At 40.4% G+C, this 21,317-nt stretch overlaps 1 protein-coding gene across 6 annotated transcripts in view; it reads left to right on the top strand.

Moving 5' to 3' along the window:
• The window catches only part of chd1l (chromodomain helicase DNA binding protein 1-like), a 90,272-nt gene extending 69,557 nt beyond the window's left edge, over window positions 1–20,715 (top strand). For 4 of the 6 annotated variants that reach the window (XM_048540389.2, XM_048540387.2, XM_048540386.2 and 1 more), the window contains 9 exons: window positions 1,280–1,443; window positions 3,353–3,564; window positions 6,630–6,728; window positions 7,090–7,160; window positions 8,550–8,664; window positions 11,027–11,135; window positions 15,092–15,310; window positions 17,151–17,232; window positions 18,519–20,715. In XM_048540389.2, coding sequence (XP_048396346.1) covers window positions 1,280–1,443; window positions 3,353–3,564; window positions 6,630–6,728; window positions 7,090–7,160; window positions 8,550–8,664; window positions 11,027–11,135; window positions 15,092–15,310; window positions 17,151–17,232; window positions 18,519–18,650 — 1,203 coding nt within the window. In that variant the 3' untranslated portion in view covers window positions 18,651–20,715. The other 2 variants (XM_048540390.2, XM_059650216.1) reach the window with 2 other exon arrangements.
• The last annotated feature ends 602 nt before the right edge of the window (window positions 20,716–21,317 follow it).

Here is a 21,317-nt window from a genome sequence, read left to right as displayed (position 1 = left end):
TCTCAACATTCTAAATTTCAGGGAACGCAACTCGAGCTTGTTCAATCCTTATTTCTTAACCTACGGAATCCAAGTATTATTTTTAAAAAATCTGTGTTGCTGACCTATCCTCCATAAGGTAGGGTGTGCAAAACTGCTTGCAATCATCCACATTTGGGTCAACCTAGAACTTCGAATAACTGAAGTATGTCTTCCAACCCCCTGTATTACAGTCCTCCAGACATTTTTTTTGTTACCCAGAAAGATATTTGAGGAATCTGGTGCCAAAGTCAGACACTGCTTCAAAATCTATCCAAATATGATTCAAAAGACAAAAATAGTATCAGACTGAAAAAAGAGGCAATTATTTCTGCAAAGGTTAATGGCAGACCAGAATAATGGACATGATATAAAAAAAGCAATGAATTACAAAAAAATTAATAAGAAGGAAAAGTTTAGAATACGAGTGAAAGTTAGCTAAAAATTTGGAAGCATAGAGGAAAGATTTCTTCAGATATTTAAAAAGTAAAGGTTTTAACAAAGTAATTATTGGTCTAATACAAAGTGAGTCTGGGGAACTAATAATGGAGGATAGAGATGGTGAACAAACCTCACAGGCAATTTGCATTGGTCTTCACTAAAGAGGATGCATGTAGCATCCCGGAAATTGCTGTAAATCAGAAATTGAAACGAAGGGGGATCTCAAGAAAATTACAATTGCCAGAGAAATAGTACCAAGGCTTCTTAATGAGGTTGACAGAGTAAATGCTGAGAGGATACCTCCCCTTGTGGGAGAGTCTAGGACCAAAGGATGTAGTCGCAGTATAAAGGGGTGCCAATTTAGAATTGAGATGAGGATTTTTTTTCTCTGAGGGGCATGAGTCTTTGGAACTCCTTGCCACAGAGTGGGCTAGAGTCTTTATACACATTCGAAGCTTGAACAGTTGGGGAATCAAGGGAAACGGGGAAAACACAGGAAAGTGGATATGAGGAATGTCAGATTTCAGCCTCCAGGTCCTGATAGATTTCATCCTAGGGTTTTAAAAGAAATAACTAGTGAGATAGATGATGCACTGGGATAAATTTTCTGAAACTCATTAGGTTCTAGGAAGGTTCCTTTATATCGGAAAATAGGTATTTGAACTCCTTTATTCAAAAAAAGGATGGGGGAGTTAGAAAGGAGGAAACTATAGGTGGGGTGCTGTTCAGGGGTGGGTGTAGATTCGATGGGCCGAATAGCCTGCTTCCACACTCTAGGAATTCTGTGATTCTATAGCTTTCTTATTTCTTCTCTATTCAGGTCCTTCTGGCTGCTCCACTGGATCTGACCATTAAAAAAAAACGAATATTAACACCTGAAGAACTTGAGCAACGGCGTCAGAAACGTCAAGAGGCAGCAGCTAAACGTGCAAAATTACTATCTGATAAGAAACAGCAGCGAAAAGAGGAAGAGCACAAAAAAAAGTAAGGAATTGCTTCATTACCACTTCATTTTTTTTCCGCTGGTTTAAGAAGGGTAATACGAAAAGTTGTGTCACAGGTTAGCAAGACGACTCGAAACAAAAACAGACACTATATTTTTCGAAGGATAGAATTGCAAAATAGTGATCCAGTGTGGGGTAGTTAGGAATAACCACTTTCCTCTTTGTATCCTTTTGTAGATTCTAGTTGCAAATAAGAAATGAACATTGGTCTTCATACCTATTGCTGGCATATGCCTGGGCGGCATGGTAGCTCACTGGTTAGCACTGCAGCCTCACAGCGCCAGGGACCCAGGTTCGATTCCAGCCTCGGGCAACTGTCTGTGTGGAATTTGTACATTCTCCCCGTGTCTGCGTCGCTTTCTTCCGGGTGCTCCGGCTTCCTCCCACAGTCCAAAGATGTGCAGGCTAGGTGGATTGGCCATGCTAAATTCCCCGTAGTGTTCAGGGGTGTGTGGGGTATAGGAGGATGGGTCTGTGTGGGATTCTTCAAGGGGCGGTGTGGACTTGTTGGGCTGAAGGGCCTGTTTCCACACTGTAGATAATCTAATCTAATATCATCAGGTTCTTGTGGTGCAGTGGTAGTGTTTCTATCTCTGGGCTGGAAGATCCAAGTTCAAATCCACCTTTCTCTCCATAAGTATATCCTATCAATCATCCTGTTGCTTTCAGTTTTATTCTCTTTTTATTGGCAATTTTCTTCCCTTCACTCCTAAAGGCACTGATTTCCTGTGGAATTACAGTTCAATTTCTTTCAATCTACTTCTTACACCTCATTGTCCATTATTTTTACAACAGTCCTAATGGTGAGAATTGGCAGGCTGCTTGTTTGGTGGGCATATTTTATATAAGCTGAATCCTGTCTCCTCTGGTTATTGATATACATGGACCTCCAATAGAGATCGGTTTATAATGAGCAGATACAGAAATCACCTAATTAAGAAAAACTGAGAATCATGTCTGGGCTATTTGCAGTCTGTATGAGCATTGGCAGCTGAGCCATTGTATTTCTCCCTTTCTCTGATGGGAAAAAGTGTAAGGTTAACAAGGTCAATATTTTAAACCAGGAATGAAGAAACAATGTTGTCTAGGATATTCCAGTGTACTTCATATAAGTGAATTATAGATGTTTTTGTAGGCAAGCATGCCTACCAGTTTACACACAGCCACGTGCCACAAACAGCATGAGATGAATGACTATTTAATCTGTTTTTGGTTCAGGATATATACAGGTATGGCCATCACGAAAAATACCTTACTGTTCTTTAAAGGGGCAGATAAATCTCTGGCTTAAGATCTCATTCTACAGACGGTATTTTGAAAATGAAATGCCTTTTCAGAACTGAATTGTTGGCTTAAATTACCTGCTGAATTCCTGGAAAGGGGTGTGATATTTATGCCATTCTAACCCAGAATCATAGAATCCCTACAGCGTGGAAGCAGGTCATTCAGCCCATCGAGTCCACACCAACCCTCCAACGAGCATCTGACCAAGACCCGTCACCCACTCCTCCCCAACCAATCCCTGTCACCCTGTATTTCCAATGTCTAATCCGCCTAACCTTCACATCCCTGGACACTATAAGCAATCCAGCAATGCCAAACGACCAAAGCTAATTTGCCTTGAAATTTTATCATTACACTGAGGCTGATCATATTTCATCTTCAGAAACACTTTACAGTACTATTGTTGCAGTAGATTATAAAGATGGCGCATAGAACCATGTGACACTTCATTAAATTATCAAAAGGCCTCAAATTATTTCAAAACTAACTGAATGCTGTAAAAATACAATATTTGTTTTTTCAAGAGCCTACACCAATTTGTTAGCAGTGCACCATGTCTGCTTTAAATAGCATTAATGTAGTTTTAAATAATTATCTCTCCTCAGGATGGCTTGGTGGGAATCTAATGGCTACAGATCTCCCTGTCTTCCATCATTGAGTAGTGAAAGTGATGATGAATCTGAGGAGGATGGAAATGACCTTCCTGGTGATCTGGATTCTACAGATACAGAACAGACATCCATTCACTATGTTATTGGGGATGTCACTCACCCAGTGGCTGCTGACAATGAGGATGCAATAATAGTGCACTGTGTTGGCAAGTAGAAAAATAATATGTTGTATTATAGAAGTCTTGTGTTTTTGATGATAGAATCTAGTCCTGTTCACTCATCACTCTTGTATTTAATGGTCTACACTGGCACTTCAAGTAGTAATACAGTGGTTTTAAAGTTTGCATCACTGAAGTTCAATTTCTTTCAGGTACTGCTCCTTTGCAGTCTCTCCCAGCTCTGAGTTGTGTGTACTTCTCCACTTTGTTTGCACATCCCTGAATTTTATAACAACACCATTGGTTGGATAACTTCAGCTGCCTAAGTCCTAAGCTTATGAGTTGCCTCCCTTAACCTATCTAGCTTCCTAACTGTCAACATCTCTGGGGCGTTCCATAAAATTTCTTCCATGTGAATGTTTTGGTCACTGTCAGACTGCTCTAGGCAAACTGATGTTAGGTTTGCCATTTGACAAATGGCTTGTGCATGGAATAAAACCTGCAGATTCCACCTTCAGACATTCTGTCAGGATTTTACCACAAGCTTCAGGACCCAAACATCAGAACAAAATGGGGTGCCAGAGAAGGCAGATGACCGCTCAGAAATTCCAAGCAAGGACGCCGGGGAGGCTCCTGTACTGGTGGCCCAATAGAAGAGTTGGCAACTGGACTCTTGACAGTACTACTGGTGCTGCTGAAGATCTCCCAGATGAAGAGAGCACCCTCAGAGCAGAATGTATTCAATTAAGAGTTAGAGGGATTGTGCAGATAGCTTGTCTGGATGCAGGGTGGTTCAATGGTTATAGAACCTCTGGGCTATCACAGAGTAGCCATTTGCATGAAGCTGGAGGGATGTGGAGGTGGACTATGGTCTGCTCAAATGCTGAATATTGTTTTAATAGGAGATGTGTACAATATCTCACTCTTCTCTTCAGCAGCAGACATATGTCAGTGAGCCACCGTGATGTGGCTTCCTGCTTTTTTTTTAATTGGCCAACCTGCCATTTCACGGCTAGGAAAATCCTGACCACTTACTCTGTTCTGTTGAATGGATGTGTTATTCCTATAAGAGACAAGCAGCTAATGTGCTAGAGTCGTTTAACAGAAGCAGTGAATCCTGTTCTAGTTCTGGCCTAAGGAAGCTACCCATAATTTCCTAAATATTTGCTTTATTTCAACAACAACATCTGCAGCTTTTAACACAATTAAGTGTCTCAAGATGCCTCACAGGACCATTGTAAAAGAAGGCACAGTAGCAAACCACATAAGGAAATTTTAGGTTAGATAACCACAGCTTGATCAAAGTGATAATGGGAACTGCAGATGCTGGAGAATTCGAGATAATAAAATGTGAGGCTGGATGAACACAGCAGGCCCAGCAGCATCTCAGGAGCACAAAAGCTGACGTTTCGGGCCTAGACCCTTCATCAGAGAGGGGCATGGGGTGAGGGTTCTGGAATAAATAGGGAGAGAGGGGGAGGCGGACCGAAGATGGAGAGTAAAGAGGATAGGTGGAGAGGAGAGTATAGGTGGGGAGGTAGGGAGGGAATAGGTCAGTCCAGGGAAGATGGACAGGTCAAGGAGGTGGGATGAGGTTAGTAGGTAAGAGATGGAGGTGTGGCTTGGGGTGGGAGGAAGGGATGGGTGAGAGGAAGAACAGGTTAGGGAGGCAGAGACAGGCTGGACTGGTTTTGGGATGCAGTGGGTGGAGGGGAAGAGCTGGGCTGGTTGTGTGGTGCAGACGGGGGAGGGGATGAACTGGGCTGGTTCTGGGATGCGTTGGGGGAAGGGGAGATCTTGAAGCTGGTGAAGTCCACATTGATACCATTGGGCTGCAGGGTTCCCAAGCGGAATATGAGTTGCTGTTCCTGCAACCTTGGGGTGCATCATTGTGGCACTGCAGGAGGCCCATGATGGACATGTCATCTAAAGAATGGGAGGGGGAGTGGAAATGGTTTGCGACTGAGAGGTGCAGTTGTTTATTGCGAACCGAGCGGAGGTGTTCTGCAAAGACCGCTCGGTTCGCAATAAACAACTGCACCTCCCAGTCGCAAACCATTTCCACTCCCCCTCCCCCCACCGCACCACACAACCAGCCCAGCTCTTCCCCTCCACCCGCTGCATCCCAAAACCGGTCCTACCTGCCTCTGCCTCCCTAACCTGTTCTTCCTCTCACTCATCCCTTCCTCCCACCCCAAGCCGCACCTCCATCTCCTACCTACTAACCTCATCCCACCTCCTTGACCTGTCCATCTTCCCTGGACTGACCTATTCCCTCCCTACCTCCCCACCTATACTCTCCTCTCCACCTATCTTCTTTACTCTCCTTCTTCGGTCCGCCTCCCCCTCTCTCCCTATTTATTCCAGAACCCTCACCCCATCCCCCTCTCTGATGAAGGGTCTAGGCCCAAAACGTCAGCTTTTGTGCACTTGGTCAAAGTGATATGTTTTAAGGCATGTCTTAAAGTATGAAAGTGAGTTGGTGAAGCGGCGACATACTGGGAGGTTATACCAGATTTAGGTTGTATATAACTGAAGGCATAGCCACCAATGATGGAGTAAATAAAAATTGGAGATGTACAAGAGACCAGAATTAGGGGTGCACAGATTTCTGAAAAGATTCTTGTTGATGCAGTTTTCAACCTGTGTAAGTAGATTAATATCAGATCATCTTTTGTCCATGAAAACCTATGGATGTAACTGTTTCTGCCCTTGATGCCCTGCTGCAAAGTAAAGCCAAAGAAAATGAGAAGAAAATCGCTACAATTCAATAAGGCAGGGCATTGGTGCAAGTTCAAGGTGAGTGAAAAGGAAGAAGAGCGACAATAAAACACTGTCTTAAGAAAAGTTGAAGTACCATTCTCGTAGTTGCCTGTTAATCACCTGAAAAATATTTCTGAAAATTTGTGTTGCTGGATTCTCACGGTAGAACAATGTTCAAAGCACTCATTTGTTAATAAAATATCAAAATTCATGATTTTGGAGTCAAGGACCCTCTCCATATGAAACCAGTTTGATTCAATCCAAATAATTCCACCTTAAGACAAGTTTAATTTGGTTTTATGTTTTATTTGTCTTGAATTATACATGCTTTCAATATTTACTATTTTTAGATGACTCTGGAAGATGGGGAAAAGGAGGTTTGTTTACAGCTTTGGAAGCTAGGTCTGATGAACCAAGAAAACAGTATGGGCGAGCAGGGAAGATGAAAGGTACGAGAGAGCAAAATACCTTTTTGTTTCTTTTCTTTAATATATTCAAAATTTAAAGATAAAGGACCTCAGTGGGGCAATTTATGAATACGCTGTTTCAGCTGAAAGTCTAATTAAGCCAGAAAGATGTGTTGCATGTCCCAAACAAAGCTGAATTATAATCAAATAGTGCTGTGAAGAACAGTGGTGACATAAGTGTTTCATATAGTAAGCCAAAAGGGGAAATGCTGAGCGAACTCTCCAAAAATATAACTAGCCACTGATTAACAAAATAATTAACAATTAGATCAGATAATGAACACATCTCTCATTTGTATAATTTGTCATTGATATTTCTATTATAATTATTTTGTCATTCCAGATCTTTCTCTGGGAAGTGTTCTTCTATTTCCCATTGATGACAAGGAGTCAAGAAATACAGGACAAGACCTGGTAGGGATAGATCGCTCATTCTGTATTAATGTTAGCAATTATCCTTGAACAGAACCAGCATGTGTTGGTACTTTGCCTTAAGTTTAGCTAGCGTCTTTTAATTGTCTTCTAATTCTTCGATAATACAAACTTGAATATTGCTGAAAAAAATACACATTTTTCAAACCGTTTTATACTGATAAGTCCAAGGCAAAACTCTTCAACAAAATGTATTTTTTCAGCAATGCTTATTTTCATTATTATAATTTAAGATTAACGAATCGCCTCCATTGTTTACTCTATATGTTCGATTTAAATGCAGTTATAGCAGAATAGCAAAGTGAGCAGAAAGCATTGCTAACCATTGCCCAGGAATACATCAGAAGAATTGCAGAGATCCCAGGGGCAATGTGTCAATGGTAGACTCCTACCCCTGTTCCCAATTCCCAGTGGTCTTAGTGCAGCTGCCTATATCACTGGCACCTACGCGTGAAGATAGACCTTAAACAATACTCCCAGACTAAATGGTAAAGCAAACCTGAATTGTTTAAAATCGCAATTTCCTGCTCCATGTACGGCCTTTATATCATGAGGTTGCTATTAGACATCTGCTCACCATTTTATTCCAAGCAATATAATCCCTATCATAATAGAAAATTGAAATAATGTTGTGTTTCCACTGCAGAGGGTGGTGTGTCTATGGAATGAACTGCCAAAGGAAATGCTGGAGGCTGGTAAAATTACAACATTTAAAGGACATCTGGATGTATAAATGAATAGTAAGAGTTTGGAGTGATATGGGCCAAATGCTGGAAAACAGAGCTAGATTAATTTAGGATATCTGTTCGGAATGGACAACATAGAACAGTATAGCACAGTACAGGTCCTTCAGCCCACGATGTTGTGCCGACCTATTATCCTACTAAGATCAATCTACCCTGCATACCCTACATTTTACCATCCCATGTGGCTATCCAAGAGTCACTTAAAAGTCTCTAAATATGTTACTCCACACCACTGTTGGCAGCACATTCCACACGCCCACCACTCTCTGTGTGACAAGTTGGACCAAAGGATCTGCTTCTGTGCTGTACATTTCTATGACTCTATGACCAGATTATTCCCTGTTTCCAGTTCTGACCAATGATTGAAATTGTAGTTTGCCTCCATAACATCTCTCACTCATGATTATTATATCAATCATGTTGTTTTCAGGACATTATGAGCCACAAAAGTATTTTAAACCCATAATAATTATGCCATTTATATAGCTTAGTAAATCAATAATTTAATATTCCCTCTGAACCATTCTTTATATTTGTACAGATTCCAATTGTCCATTTTGTGGACATTTAAACAGCTGACTATACTTAATGTTTAATTTGTTTGACCGAGCAAATGTTTTTCTAGTTAGCATTGATAGTTGCACAGCAAAGAGATCGTTCCAACAACCTTTCTGGAATCAAACTGACAGCTTTAGAAGAAGGACTGCAAAAACTCTACAGAGCTGCTAAGAGAAGGAATGGTATGTGAATACGAAAATAGTCATGTAAATGTAGCCTCAGAAAATTAACCATGGAAGGTGATGGCCTAGTGGTATTATTGCTGGACTGTTAATCCAGAGACCTAGATATTTTTAATGGGTTGAATTTGAATTTTAAAAAAAAATCTAGAGTTAACAGTCTAATGATGACCATGAAGCCATTGTCGATTGTCAAGAAAAAGCTCATCTGGTTCACTAATGCCCTTTGGGCAAGGAAACTGCTATCCTCATCTGGACTGATCTACATATGATTCCACACCCGCACTCTTAACTGCCTTCTGAGCAATCAAGGGTGGACAGTAAATGCTGGTCTAGCTGGTGATGTCCTCATCCAGTGAATGGATTAAAAGAAAAAGCAAAAGGATTTTGCTGTGCACTGACATTAAATTATGCACAAGTCTGGTGTTAATAGTGGCTGAAACTTGTTTTATTTTACAAAAACGAAAGAACTGCAAATGCTGGAAATCAGAAACAAAAACAGAAATTCCTGGAAAAATTCAACAGATCAGGCAGCATCTGTGGAGAGAAAGCAGAATTACCATATCGGGTCCAGTGACCTTTCTTCAGAAAGGAATGTTTCTTCAGTACTAAAGAAGGGTCACTGGACCTGAAACATTAATTCTGCTTTCTCTCCACAGATGCTGCCAGACCTGCTGAGTTCTTCCAGCGTTGTGTACTTGCTTCATTTTGTTTCCTTAATAGTCTTGCGACCTGAGCATGAATTTGCATAATAACGTGAGTATTGGTTGAAGTGAAATAACCTTAACACCTATACTGTGCTTGTAGTACAAGTAAAGCGGAGATTTGACAGCACAGAAATAAGGCCTTATGGGCTGACATTTCTACACTAAGTTATGTTTCACAGTTGTTCATGAGATGTAGGCATTGCTGGCTAGCCCAGTGTTTATTGCCTACTTCAGTTGGTGATCAGCTGCTTTTTTGAACTGCTGCAGCCTTGAGATGTAGCCCACAGATCTCTCAGGATGAGAATTCCAGGATTTTGACCAGCAGCAGAGCAGGGATGGTGATATAGTTTCAAGTCCCAAGTCAGAATGGTTATGTGTCTTTTGTAGATCATAGGGACTCCCATGCATCTGCAGCATTTGTTCTAAGGGGTAGTATTTGTGGGTTTTGAAGGTGCTGTTGTCCATCTTTATAGATGGTACCCACTGTGGTTTGGTGATGAGGGGAAAGAATTCCGAAGGTGTTAGATTTGGTACCAATGAAGCAGACTGCTTTGTCTTGAGGAGACAAGATGTGAGTCTGTCACCACAGATGTTCCACCCTTGGAACTGCTGTTGTGCCCACAGCATCTCTATCACTAGTTCCATTTCTAGTAAATAGTAAAGCCCAGGATGATATTTGTGGAGATTTAAGAATGATGCTGCTATTGAATGTCAAGGAAAATGATTAGATTCTCTTTATTTGATATGGTCAGTACCTGGCTTTAGAGAAGAATGGATATTACTTGCTGCTAATCAGCTCAAGCCTAATGTTGTTCAGATCTTTCTGCATACGAGTACAGGCTACATCGGTAATTGAGTAATGAATGGCACTAAACATTGTATAATCTTCAGTGAACATCACCTCTTGAGAACTTGCATTGGAGGGAAGATCATTGAAGCAGCTGATGGTGTTTGGGGCCAGGACACTATCCTAAGTGCAGATGTCTCCTTGGACTGAGGTGACTGTCTTACACCATTCACAACTATCATCTTTTGTGCTGGATATTCGCTCTAACCCCTTTTGATTCCAGTATTACTAGAGTTCCTTGATGCCATACTAAGTGCAATGCTGTCTGGACATCAAAGGTAGCCACTCTCACATCACCTCTGCAGTTCAGTCTTTTTTCCACCTTTGGACCAAGGCTGTAATCAGTCAGGCTGTATCACAACTCAATCTCAACATGAGTAAATAGATCTGTATAAGCACGTGCCACTTGATTGCACTGTAGATGATCGTTCCATCACTTTCTGATCGAAAGAAGATTAATAGGGCTGTAATTAGCCAGGTTGGATTGACCTTTTTTTGAACAGTACTTAGGTCTGAACTACAATGTGGATGTACCTTTGCTAGATGGCCGCTTCTCAAGGACAGTTTGGATGGACAACAAACACAGCCTTTCCAGTAGCCACCGCATCACATGAAAGATAATAGAAAAAAATGAACATTTAAACTCTGTTAAAATTTGTTTTGAATACCATTAGCTTGATATCTTTTTCTATTTAATCCTCCTCAAAACATTTTTTCCATGCATTTTATTCAATAGTATTGACATACAATTGCATGTGCAATTATATTTTGACAAGGTATCTTGGAATCATATTTAATTCTTTATTTTCAGCAAGTGTCCATCTCCCACGAATAGGGCACACAACCAAAGGATTTAACTGGTATGGCACTGAAAGACTTATTCGGAAGTACCTTTCCTTGAAAGGCATATCAACCTACGTGTATCCTTGTTTTATCCATCATTTATCATTTATCCAGGTTTGAGTAGAAACCTGATTGTCATAAAATTCCATGTACTGCATGAGATGTGCATTTGTCGAATTATTACTTTGTTGAATGCTTAGAGAGAAAAAATGAATGTCTCAGTAGGAACTGAAGAAAGTACTTATTATGCTAATGATATTCTTATGTTTAATTACTATTTGAATCTTATTTTGCTGAAATCCTTTGGGTCAAAACACATTTTTGACATTGTTTCTAAGTCCCTGCTTTGACCTGATACCTGAAAATTCTTTACCACCTCTTTCTTTCCAACTTGGTGTGCAGAAGTTGGTTTCAACACCACTAGACTCAGACTGTTGGGTTTTTTTGCCATTCATGGTCTTCCACCTATATCTGAAGATACTTTTATATCCTTAAGACAGACAAGGCTATGGTAGCAGGTGAAGTGAACCACAATAAAAGTTATGAATCTGCACACCTCCATATGCAGCAAAACCCTGACAGCATTCAGGCTTGGGTTGATCATTAGCATGTAGGATTCACACTAAGCAATGGATTATCTCCTACAAGACAGAAAGTAACCATCATCCTTTGACATTCAATAGCCTTATATCACAGAATGTACCACCATCAAGATCCTAGGGCTTACCATTGGCCAGAAACTGAGTTGGATCAGCCAGACGCACATTCTGCTGCTACAAAAGCACATCAGAAGCTAGGAAATCCATACAAAGACCTTACTCCTAACTCTGCTTTCCCTAAAAACATCTGTAACCACATGGACTGTAGGTTCAATAAGGTACCTCAATACCACCTTCTCAAGGGCATTTAGGGCTGGACATTAAATGCCTTCTGAGAGAAATTCTTATCCTAGGAATGAACTTTTAAAAATTGCAGTTCTATTCTGATTTTAAAAAGCTGCTATTTGAAATAACAAAGCTACTAGAGTTAACTGCCTTACCAACCCCAACACCTTTTTTAAGAGGTATACATGATGAGGGGTGAACAGAAAATGAGCAATAATTATATATTGTTAAAAATATTGAAAACATCATGAGTAAATTCAAAAGTAAATGATAAAAGTATGGTTTCCAATCAAGGTTTCATATTTTTGGGAACTATTGACTGTCCTTCCACAGAGAGGATTTTAAGTGAAGTGGCTTTAAGTGCATGGTGAAACATATTTGGCATTAAATGACTGGTGGCTGCCTGCTGATACAGGCTGAACATAATAATGAATCTTTTCATGAAAATAGTAAGTTTGTGTCATGCTAAATATTACGCTATGGGCCTTAACTGAATTTGGCTGACAAGCATGGATGCTTGCATTGTACAACCAGATAGATTACTGTTAAAGCAGATTTATGTTTCAGGTGAGACCAAGCATAAACTTGGAGTTAGCAAGATGATGAAATGTGAGGCTGGATGAACACAGCAGGCCAAGCAGCATCTCAGGAGCACAAAAGCTGACGTTTCGGGCCTAGACCCTTCATCAGAGAGGGGGATGGGGGGAGGGAACTGGAATAAATAGGGAGAGAGGGGGAGGCGGGCCGAAGATGGAGAGCAAAGAAGATAGGTGGAGAGGGTGTAGGTGGGGAGGTAGGGAGGGGATAGGTCAGTCCAGGGAAGACGGACAGGTCAAGGAGGTGGGATGAGGTTAGTAGGTAGCTGGGGGTGCGGCTGGGGGTGGGAGGAAGGGATGGGTGAGAGGAAGAACCGGTTAGGGAGGCAGAGACAGGTTGGACTGGTTTTGGGATGCAGTGGGTGGGGGGGAAGAGCTGGGCTGGTTGTGTGGTGCAGTGGGGGGAGGGGGTGAACTGGGCTGGTTTAGGGATGCAGTGGGGGAAGGGGAGATTTTGAAACTGGTGAAGTCCACATTGATACCATATGGCTGCAGGGTTCCCAGGCGGAATATGAGTTGCTGTTCCTGCAACCTTCGGGTGGCATCATTGTGGCAGTGCAGGAGGCCCATGATGGACATGTCATCAAGAGAATGGGAGGGGGAGTGGAAATGGTGTGCGACTGGGAGGTGCAGTTGTTTGTTGCGAACTGAGCGGAGGTGTTTTGCAAAGCGGTCCCCAAGCCTCCGCTTGGTTTCCCCAATGTAGAGAAAGCCGCACCGGGTACAGTGGATGCAGTGGGTGGGGGGGAAGAGCTGGGCTGGTTGTGTGGTGCAGTGGGGGCAGCCATATGGTATCAATGTGGACTTCACCAGTTTCAAAATCTCCCCTTCCCCCACTGCATCCCTAAACCAGCCCAGTTCACCCCCTCCCCCCACTGCACCACACAACCAGCCCAGCTCTTCCCCCCCACCCACTGCATCCCAAAACCAGTCCAACCTGTCTCTGCCTCCCTAACCGGTTCTTCCTCTCACCCATCCCTTCCTCCCACCCCCAGCCGCACCCCCAGCTACCTACTAACCTCATCCCACCTCCTTGACCTGTCCGTCTTCCCTGGACTGACCTATCCCCTCCCTACCTCCCCACCTACACCCTCTCCACCTATCTTCTTTGCTCTCCATCTTCGGCCCGCCTCCCCCTCTCTCCCTATTTATTCCAGTTCCCTCCCCCCATCCCCCTCTCTGATGAAGGGTCTAGGCCCGAAACGTCAGCTTTTGTGCTCCTGAGATGCTGCTTGGCCTGCTGTGTTCATCCAGCCTCACATTTCATCATCTTGGAATCTCCAGCATCTGCAGTTCCCATTATCTCTCATAAACTTGGAGTTAGTTTTGTGGGGCATCTGCACTCTATATGCGACAAACGACAACACCTTCTGGTTGCCAACCTTTTCAACAGTGTCCCCCTGTGTGCCCCCCCCTGCCCCAGGTGGCATGTCCATCCTGGGCTGCCTCCAGTGTCACCATGGCACCACCTGCAAACAGGAGGAGCAACATCTCATATTCTATCTCGGGAGCCTACAGCCTGATGGCTTAAACATGGAATTCACAGTTTTAAAATCTCCCCACCCCCGGCCTCATTCTGTGTCCAACACTACCTCTCATCCCCGTCACCTTGACTTGACACAACCTGTCCATCTTCTCTCCCACCTATCCACCTTCCCCTTCCCATCGACCAATCCCCCACTCCCTACCTGGACTCACCTATCACCATCCCACCTACCTTCCTCAGCCCCACCCTTCCTGTCTCTATTTATTTCCAGGCTACCTTCCTCCTCCCCATTTCTGAAGAAGGGTCCTGACACAAAATGTCAACTTTCCTGCTCCTGTGATGCTGCCTGGCCAGCTGTGTTCCTCCAGCTCCATACTGTGTTGTCACTATACTTAAGGTCATTGCTTAATTTGCAGCATCCCTCAGGCATCTGAGTAAGGCTTAAGTAGAGGTCTACAGCATGGAAACAGGCTCTTCGCCCAACTTGCTGATGCTGCCAAGTAGTAAATGATTTTTAAGAATGCTGCTACGTAAGTGTTTGCTGAATTACCTTCCGAGTGGGTTATAGGTATTTTTCTGAATGTCTCACAGAACATATTTATTCTCTTCTATTGATGCTCGTTACTGATTTATCATACAAGATAGCCAACAATTCTTTTAGTAACTTGATTTGGAGGTCTTTAGATAAATTCATAAGGAGACAGTCCAAATATACATTTTTAATCAGCAATTGCAGCAGATGCAGGGAACAGGTAATTCAACTGTCTACCGCTGAGGTATGAAGGAAGCACGTTAAAAGAAAGCATGGACAGGGAGAAGAGATAAAAACACACTTGAAAGTGTCACATCTTGATAAATGTAAATCCAGTTCAATTTGATTTGATGTTGATGTTTTGTCACAATCACAAGAGGAAGAAGTCAATCTTATTCACTCATCAAGCATTTTAGATTGTTTATGGTTTGATTTTTGTCGTAATGTTGTGCATAAGATGCTTTTAGTGAGCTCGAATTTGTGGTCTTCTTTGTCAAACAACCAAATTTAACTTCTCCTTTACAAGATATGCCAGCTACTATTTCAAAAGATATGATGCACCTTCTTCTGAATCCTCCAATTCTGCTGTCAAAATATCATGGAAGCAGGATAAAGCAAATAGAAGTAGGACTGAGGGAGATGCTGCAGGTCAGTCAGCAGAAAGTTCAGCTGTTCTACCAGATTTCATGTCTGGAGTGAGTGTTTACTTCTTCAATATATCAGAAAAGAAGAGGCTAAGCCGTTATTTGATTACATATCCTTTTTCTTTACATGGTGAGGTTGCCTAATGGATTGTGATCATTTTCTCATATCCGTTTTAGGTTTTAAAACTGGGCAGCACTGCTGAAGCAGTTATTTTCCAACATTTAAGTTGTGCATTTTTAACTTAAATGATTTAATCAGTAAATATAGTCTTCTAGTTCACTGTGAATATTTCTAATTGTCTTTTGCATTTTAATTTTGTGCGGAGAATTTGAGATGTTGTTCCTACAGAAGGTTTACTTTTTATATATATATGTTCAAATCTAAGTGATTTGCTAATTTATTCTAGGACTGTGTATTCATAATATTCAAATTGCTTAACACTCAGTTTGAACAGCCTCCTTGCATTGGAGCGTAAATGGAGGCAAGAAAGAGAATGACGAAAATGCAACGTGCTGCTTCTTTGACATCTGGCAAGAAATAATCCTATAGTACTTAATGAAGTGATCTAGTTGTGTTGGAGAGCTTGACATTACTCCTATGGATTTTAGACCTGTTTGTGCTGGAAACAAGTGTTCATAGCACATAATAGCCAAGAAGCTATTCTGCAGGCCTTGTTCTGTGATAAAAAGAAATGAAGGAAATTGCACTGAAAAAAAAATGGTTGTAAACAACAATTACATTTTAAAGAGAACATTGCTGGCACATGTTTAGAGCTTACTGAAAGAAGACCCATGAAGCACGTGAAAATAAAAATCAAAAAATGTCAGGTTCATGAAATTGAATTATATACAGTGGCAGGGAAGACCAAAAGACTAGCAGCTGTGTTTGCTTCTAGTGTTCCTTCGTCCTTGCTCCAGTTAGAATCAGGATGGTGAAACAAAATTTGATCACAATCACAAATATATTTTGTATCTCATTTCTAGAAATGTATATGGTTCTGTGTTTTGCACTGTGGATTTGTCAGTCTTTTCATTTTCCCACTTACACAGGAATGTTTTGCTCATGAGTATTTTAATTACAATTAACATTAAATTTTCACTTAACTAGCTAATCTTAGGACACACTCAGCAACTGTGTTGTACTAAATTATAGGCACAAGGTGCTGGAGACCCATACTGACTATAAAATAAGTGAATATTACCTCAGATCATTTCATATTGTAATCCTTACACAGATATTCCAATTTACGTTGAAGAAAGACGCAACAACAATATGTATTTATGACCAAAATAGAAAAGTGTCCTTGGCACTCATAGCAATAGAAGGAAAACTGACCCCAGGACACGAGGGAGAAATCGGGAAGGGATTTTAGGAATAGGCTTAAAGGAGTAAAGGAATTGAGGAGTTTAAGGGCCTGGTGGACATAATTCCAGGAACAGATCAGGTAGCTTAATGAGGGATTATAGCTGGGAGATAGATTCGTGCAAATAAAGGGTGGTTTTGATACGGGAGGAAATGGTGGTCCTGTCATTTTTAAAGAGTAAACTATTTACAATTTAAGTCAATAAGGATCTTACAAGGGAACTGACTCGTCATGATTTTAGTGGGAATGGACACAAAGGAGTTGAACGGAGATTTCATAGATGAACTGAACAAATGCAGAAAAAATGGGCGGCAAAGTTAGATGAGGGTAAATTGTGAAGGCATGGGGAGGGATAAAACTTGGAAGCATTTTGGTTTAATGGGCAAGAAGAAGGTGAGCAATAGTGGCAAGCAAACAGATAATTTACCTCAGGGATGAGGAGATCTACAAACTCTTCAAACTTGTCAGGATACTTTGGGAATAAAATCATGTTACGTATTTTGTAAGATGCTGAATGCGTTCCTTTGAGTTGTGCATTATTTTCAGTTTCCTTCAATGGCAATTACTTTCTTTAATATGAATGCACTTACAATGGTGATGTGGATGAGAATTTCTGTGCTGAAACCACTCATATTGTGGCACAAGTGGATGACTCCAGCCAAATGCAGGTAAACAGCATCAGTTTAAATTACATTTTCCCTTTTTACATTTTCATGTGCATCTTTGATTTTCTTTATGATTACTTTCCCACATTTGCATATTAACTTCATACAGCATTTCTACAACACTGCAAATGTATAGGAATATGACTTGGTAATTTGCATTTAGAGGAAAAAATAATTTATTGACCGGGGGATAAAAATGGAAAATAAAGGTGAAAATACCAGGGTGAAGGTGAGGTCCCAAAGATGAGATTGACGTGGAACAGTTTTGAGAACTACAACAAGAAACATATAGGCAAATCTATTTGGTGAATAGCAGACTTTGTATGGTAGGTATGGGAGATTTGAATTACCCCAAAATAACCTGTCAAGACTAAGTAGTGAAAGTCAAAAAGTGTAAAGTGTTTCTGAAAAAGAAAACTTGTACTTACTTAGCATTTTTTATGACCACCATGTGTCTCAATATACTTTACAAACAATGAACTATCATGAAATAATGCACTTTTGTGGGTAAATTGAACAAACTGGGACTTTTCTTTCGGAAAATGCAGATTACAGGTAATGTAATAGGTAGAGTATAAATACCAACACACACCAGTTGGGTTCATTGCCTTCTTTCTGCACTGTTTATTCTGTGTTAACGCCATACTTCTAGATGATATTGCCACAGGGTTACGTAAACAGTGAAGGACAAGGATCAAGGACTTTTAGAATACTTTGGAGAACAGCAGAGAAGTATAGGATACATGAACCAGCTGTAATGGCAGTATTGAAATAGGTTATATCAGGTTGAGGAAAAACAGTGGCACTGATACATTGCATAACAAAAACTGTTGTGGAACTTAGATTGGCCAAACATAGGGATGGGGTGATTTTTGGGAAGAAAGAAACACAGTGAATAAATTATAAAGATGTTGTTTCTTACCAAACTTTGGGCCAGAATTAGACTGGATTATCTCAAACAAGAACCGGTGAAATTGCAGTTGCTCAGCTTTATAATTCTTTTTGATGTGGAGGTGCCAGTGTTGGACTGGGGTAGACAAGGTCAGAAGTCACATGAGACCAGGTTATAGTCCAACAGGTTCTTTGAAATCACAGTCTTTCAGAGCGCTGTTGCTTCATCAGGTGAAGTGACTTCACCTGACGAAGGAGCTGTGCTGTGAATCTTATGATTTCAAATAAACCTGTTGGACTATAACCTGGTGTCATGTGACTTCTGATCTATTCTTTATGTCAATGATGAATGTCAGGGTAATGTAACCTCACTGATGCTATTTGTGTCTTGATTCTAGGAGTTACAGAGCTACCTGCAGGAGAATCCTACAGCAGTTGTTGTCCAAGCTCGATGGCTTGAAGTTTGTTTCTCAAAACAGCAGAAGATTGACACATTTTTGTATGAAATTAAACTAAATAACTCTCAGTGAAGGTTGCATTTGCAAACTTCGTTCTTACAGCACACTGAAACTACCATACAAACAATTGTAAATAATATATATGGGCTTAGGTTAAGTATGATAAAGTACCTATTATAAAAATGTTTTCAGTTTAATTTTTTCACTTTTTTACATTATAAATATGGTTTTGGCACTGAGTACTCATTTTTGACTTATTTCTCAATTTTTCTAATGGTTTACTGTTTTGGTATTGAATTAGTATTGAGACAAAAATAAACTCAACTAATATTTTACAAATACAGAAGCAGAAATTGCTGGAAAACCTAAGCAGGTCTGGCAGCATTTGTGGTGAGAAAACAGAGTTAACATTTCGGGTAGAATGATTCTTCCTTAGAAGGGTCTGTTCTGAGGGAGGGTCACTCGACCCAAAGCATTAACTCTGATTTCTGTTCATAGGTGGCTGCCAGACCTGCTGAGCTTTCCAGCAATTTGTTTTTGTTACTGATTTCCAGCATCTGCAGTTCCTACTATCTCTGAAGCCTTAAGCTACTATTGCCCAATAAGACATTGGGGTATTTGTTCAAACAACAAATTTGACATTCCTCAACAATAGAAACAATGTCAAAACCACCTTTAGCAGTTTCCCAATTCATTGTGTCTTGTTGCAAGTTTCACGTCTTTTAAGTTCCTAATTTCTTAAAAACAATTGGAAAATTGAAACAAGGTCCACCTGACAAATCAGATGAAGTAAATATGGCTGCTGATTTCTGTGAATAATTGGTATAATAATGTCATTTACTTTGAGCATGTGTTCTGTCTTGCAGTTTTCAAATACACTTGCAATATGATGTCTCTAGGCTTTCATTACTGTAGAACTTTGACAAAATTCAGGGCTGATAGAAAAGGAAAGCATTGATTTTACATGTTTGCTTACGGGTTTCAAACATTTTACAACTTTGTGAACTGTCTGTGTTTCACCAGTAATTCTGTTTATCTACTGTATTTTTAAATTTAAATTATCACTGTTCCCTGCCCCATCCCACCCAGTTTGAATAGCTTTGCAAGTCTCAACCACAACTTTTGACTAAAGGTTGAATAACCCAAAATCTTTGTAGCGTTTTATAGGACAAACCATTCACCTCCACCTGGTCTGGCTTAAACTTAATTCTAGTTCATCTGTTTTAGGGAGAAGTATGAAAGAACAAATAAATGTAGCCACTGTGATAAAGACGTGATATATAATTATTATTTGGAAATTTGGGTTTTTAAATTAGAGACAGATGGAGCTTGGCTTCAGCTGTGTTTTATTTTAGAGATCAGAAAGTCATTTGGAATAATGATCAAACAAATCTTTTCCAAAAAACTATTCAATTAAGTGCCTGCTGAGATATCTGTGGTACTAATTGATTAAAAGTTTAAACTTCTGAGTTTATGAAAAACAGACAAAACAGATCAGATCAGTTTAGGAAAATAAAATGTGAGGCTGGATGAACACAGCAGGCCCAACAGCATCCCAGAAGCTTTTGTGCTCCTGAGATGCTGCTTGGCCTGCTGTGTTCATCCAGCCTCACATTTTATTATCTTGGATTCTCCAGCATCTGCAGTTCCCATTATCTCAGATCAATTTAGTTTGACTTCTGCTAGTAGAAGAACCTAGATCGGTTCAGGATAACAGTCATGCTCATGGAATGGTTTTAGTTTGTAAGGTCTCCAAGCTGTGGAAGTTTGTACAGAGGTTTTCAAATTGTCAGACTGAAAAGATGTTTAGGTAGTCAGAACTGAAAGAACATTTAGGCCAGTAGAACTAGCAAGAAATCATAAAACTGTCTCAGCAGTCCAGGGAAGAGTCAGTTCAGGATGAAAGCAAAGAATCATCGTAAGAATTATAATTCTCGGGGATTTGAGTACTTGTAAAGGGATGCTGAAAAACAGATTGAACAGTGTATGTTTTAAGATCTTTCTGAATTGTCTTTTCTATTTCACAAAAGTGAAGAAAATCGTGTTTTTTGTTAACTGACATTGGCAGCAATATGTGACTATGTTGTGTCAAACACCATTGTAACCAACTGGAAAAAATAAACTTATGATCACTTAAACCAGGTTTTACCTTGTCATTTGTCCATTATTACCATTAGTTGAAATCCTAACACCACTCAGAATTATAGTAAAATTATGAATTTACAAATTTGACTAAGTTCATTAAATACCTTGGTCAGGGAACCTACTGGAATCTGCAGTGTCCTATGCAGTAGTTCTTTTGGATTTCCTGATCAAGGAGAGAAGGTTTGGAATGGCACTGGATCTGTCAAAGAAATGTTGTCCATACAAAATATTTGTTTCTATTATCAAATAAGTCTTTACAAATACTATTATTTTCATCTGTTCGAAAAGAATCCCAAGATAAATTAGTTTTGGCTTGAAATATTGAGTCTTTCTCTCTTATACAGATGATGCACTATTAGATTTGCATTAATTCTCCTAAATATTTGACCATTGGACTATAAATCTAGCCTCCCATTTCCATTTATTATGAGGTATCCATTATGGCATCTGTCGGCAAGTAGGGATTTTATGACCTTGTGTGAAGCTTTTTTTTGCCTTTAGCCTAATATGTATGAAGTTTTAAGTGAATTAACCCAAACTGAATGAGTCTATCAGTGGTCCTATCTCTGATTTTGTATAGAATAATTGCCTGGG

Source organism: Stegostoma tigrinum, chromosome 12, assembly GCF_030684315.1.
Source record: "Stegostoma tigrinum isolate sSteTig4 chromosome 12, sSteTig4.hap1, whole genome shotgun sequence".
In the NCBI taxonomy this organism is placed as follows: Eukaryota; Metazoa; Chordata; class Chondrichthyes; order Orectolobiformes; family Stegostomatidae; genus Stegostoma; species Stegostoma tigrinum.
The sequence above is the reverse complement of the archived record's forward strand: the minus strand, read 5'-3'. Positions and strand labels throughout refer to the sequence as shown.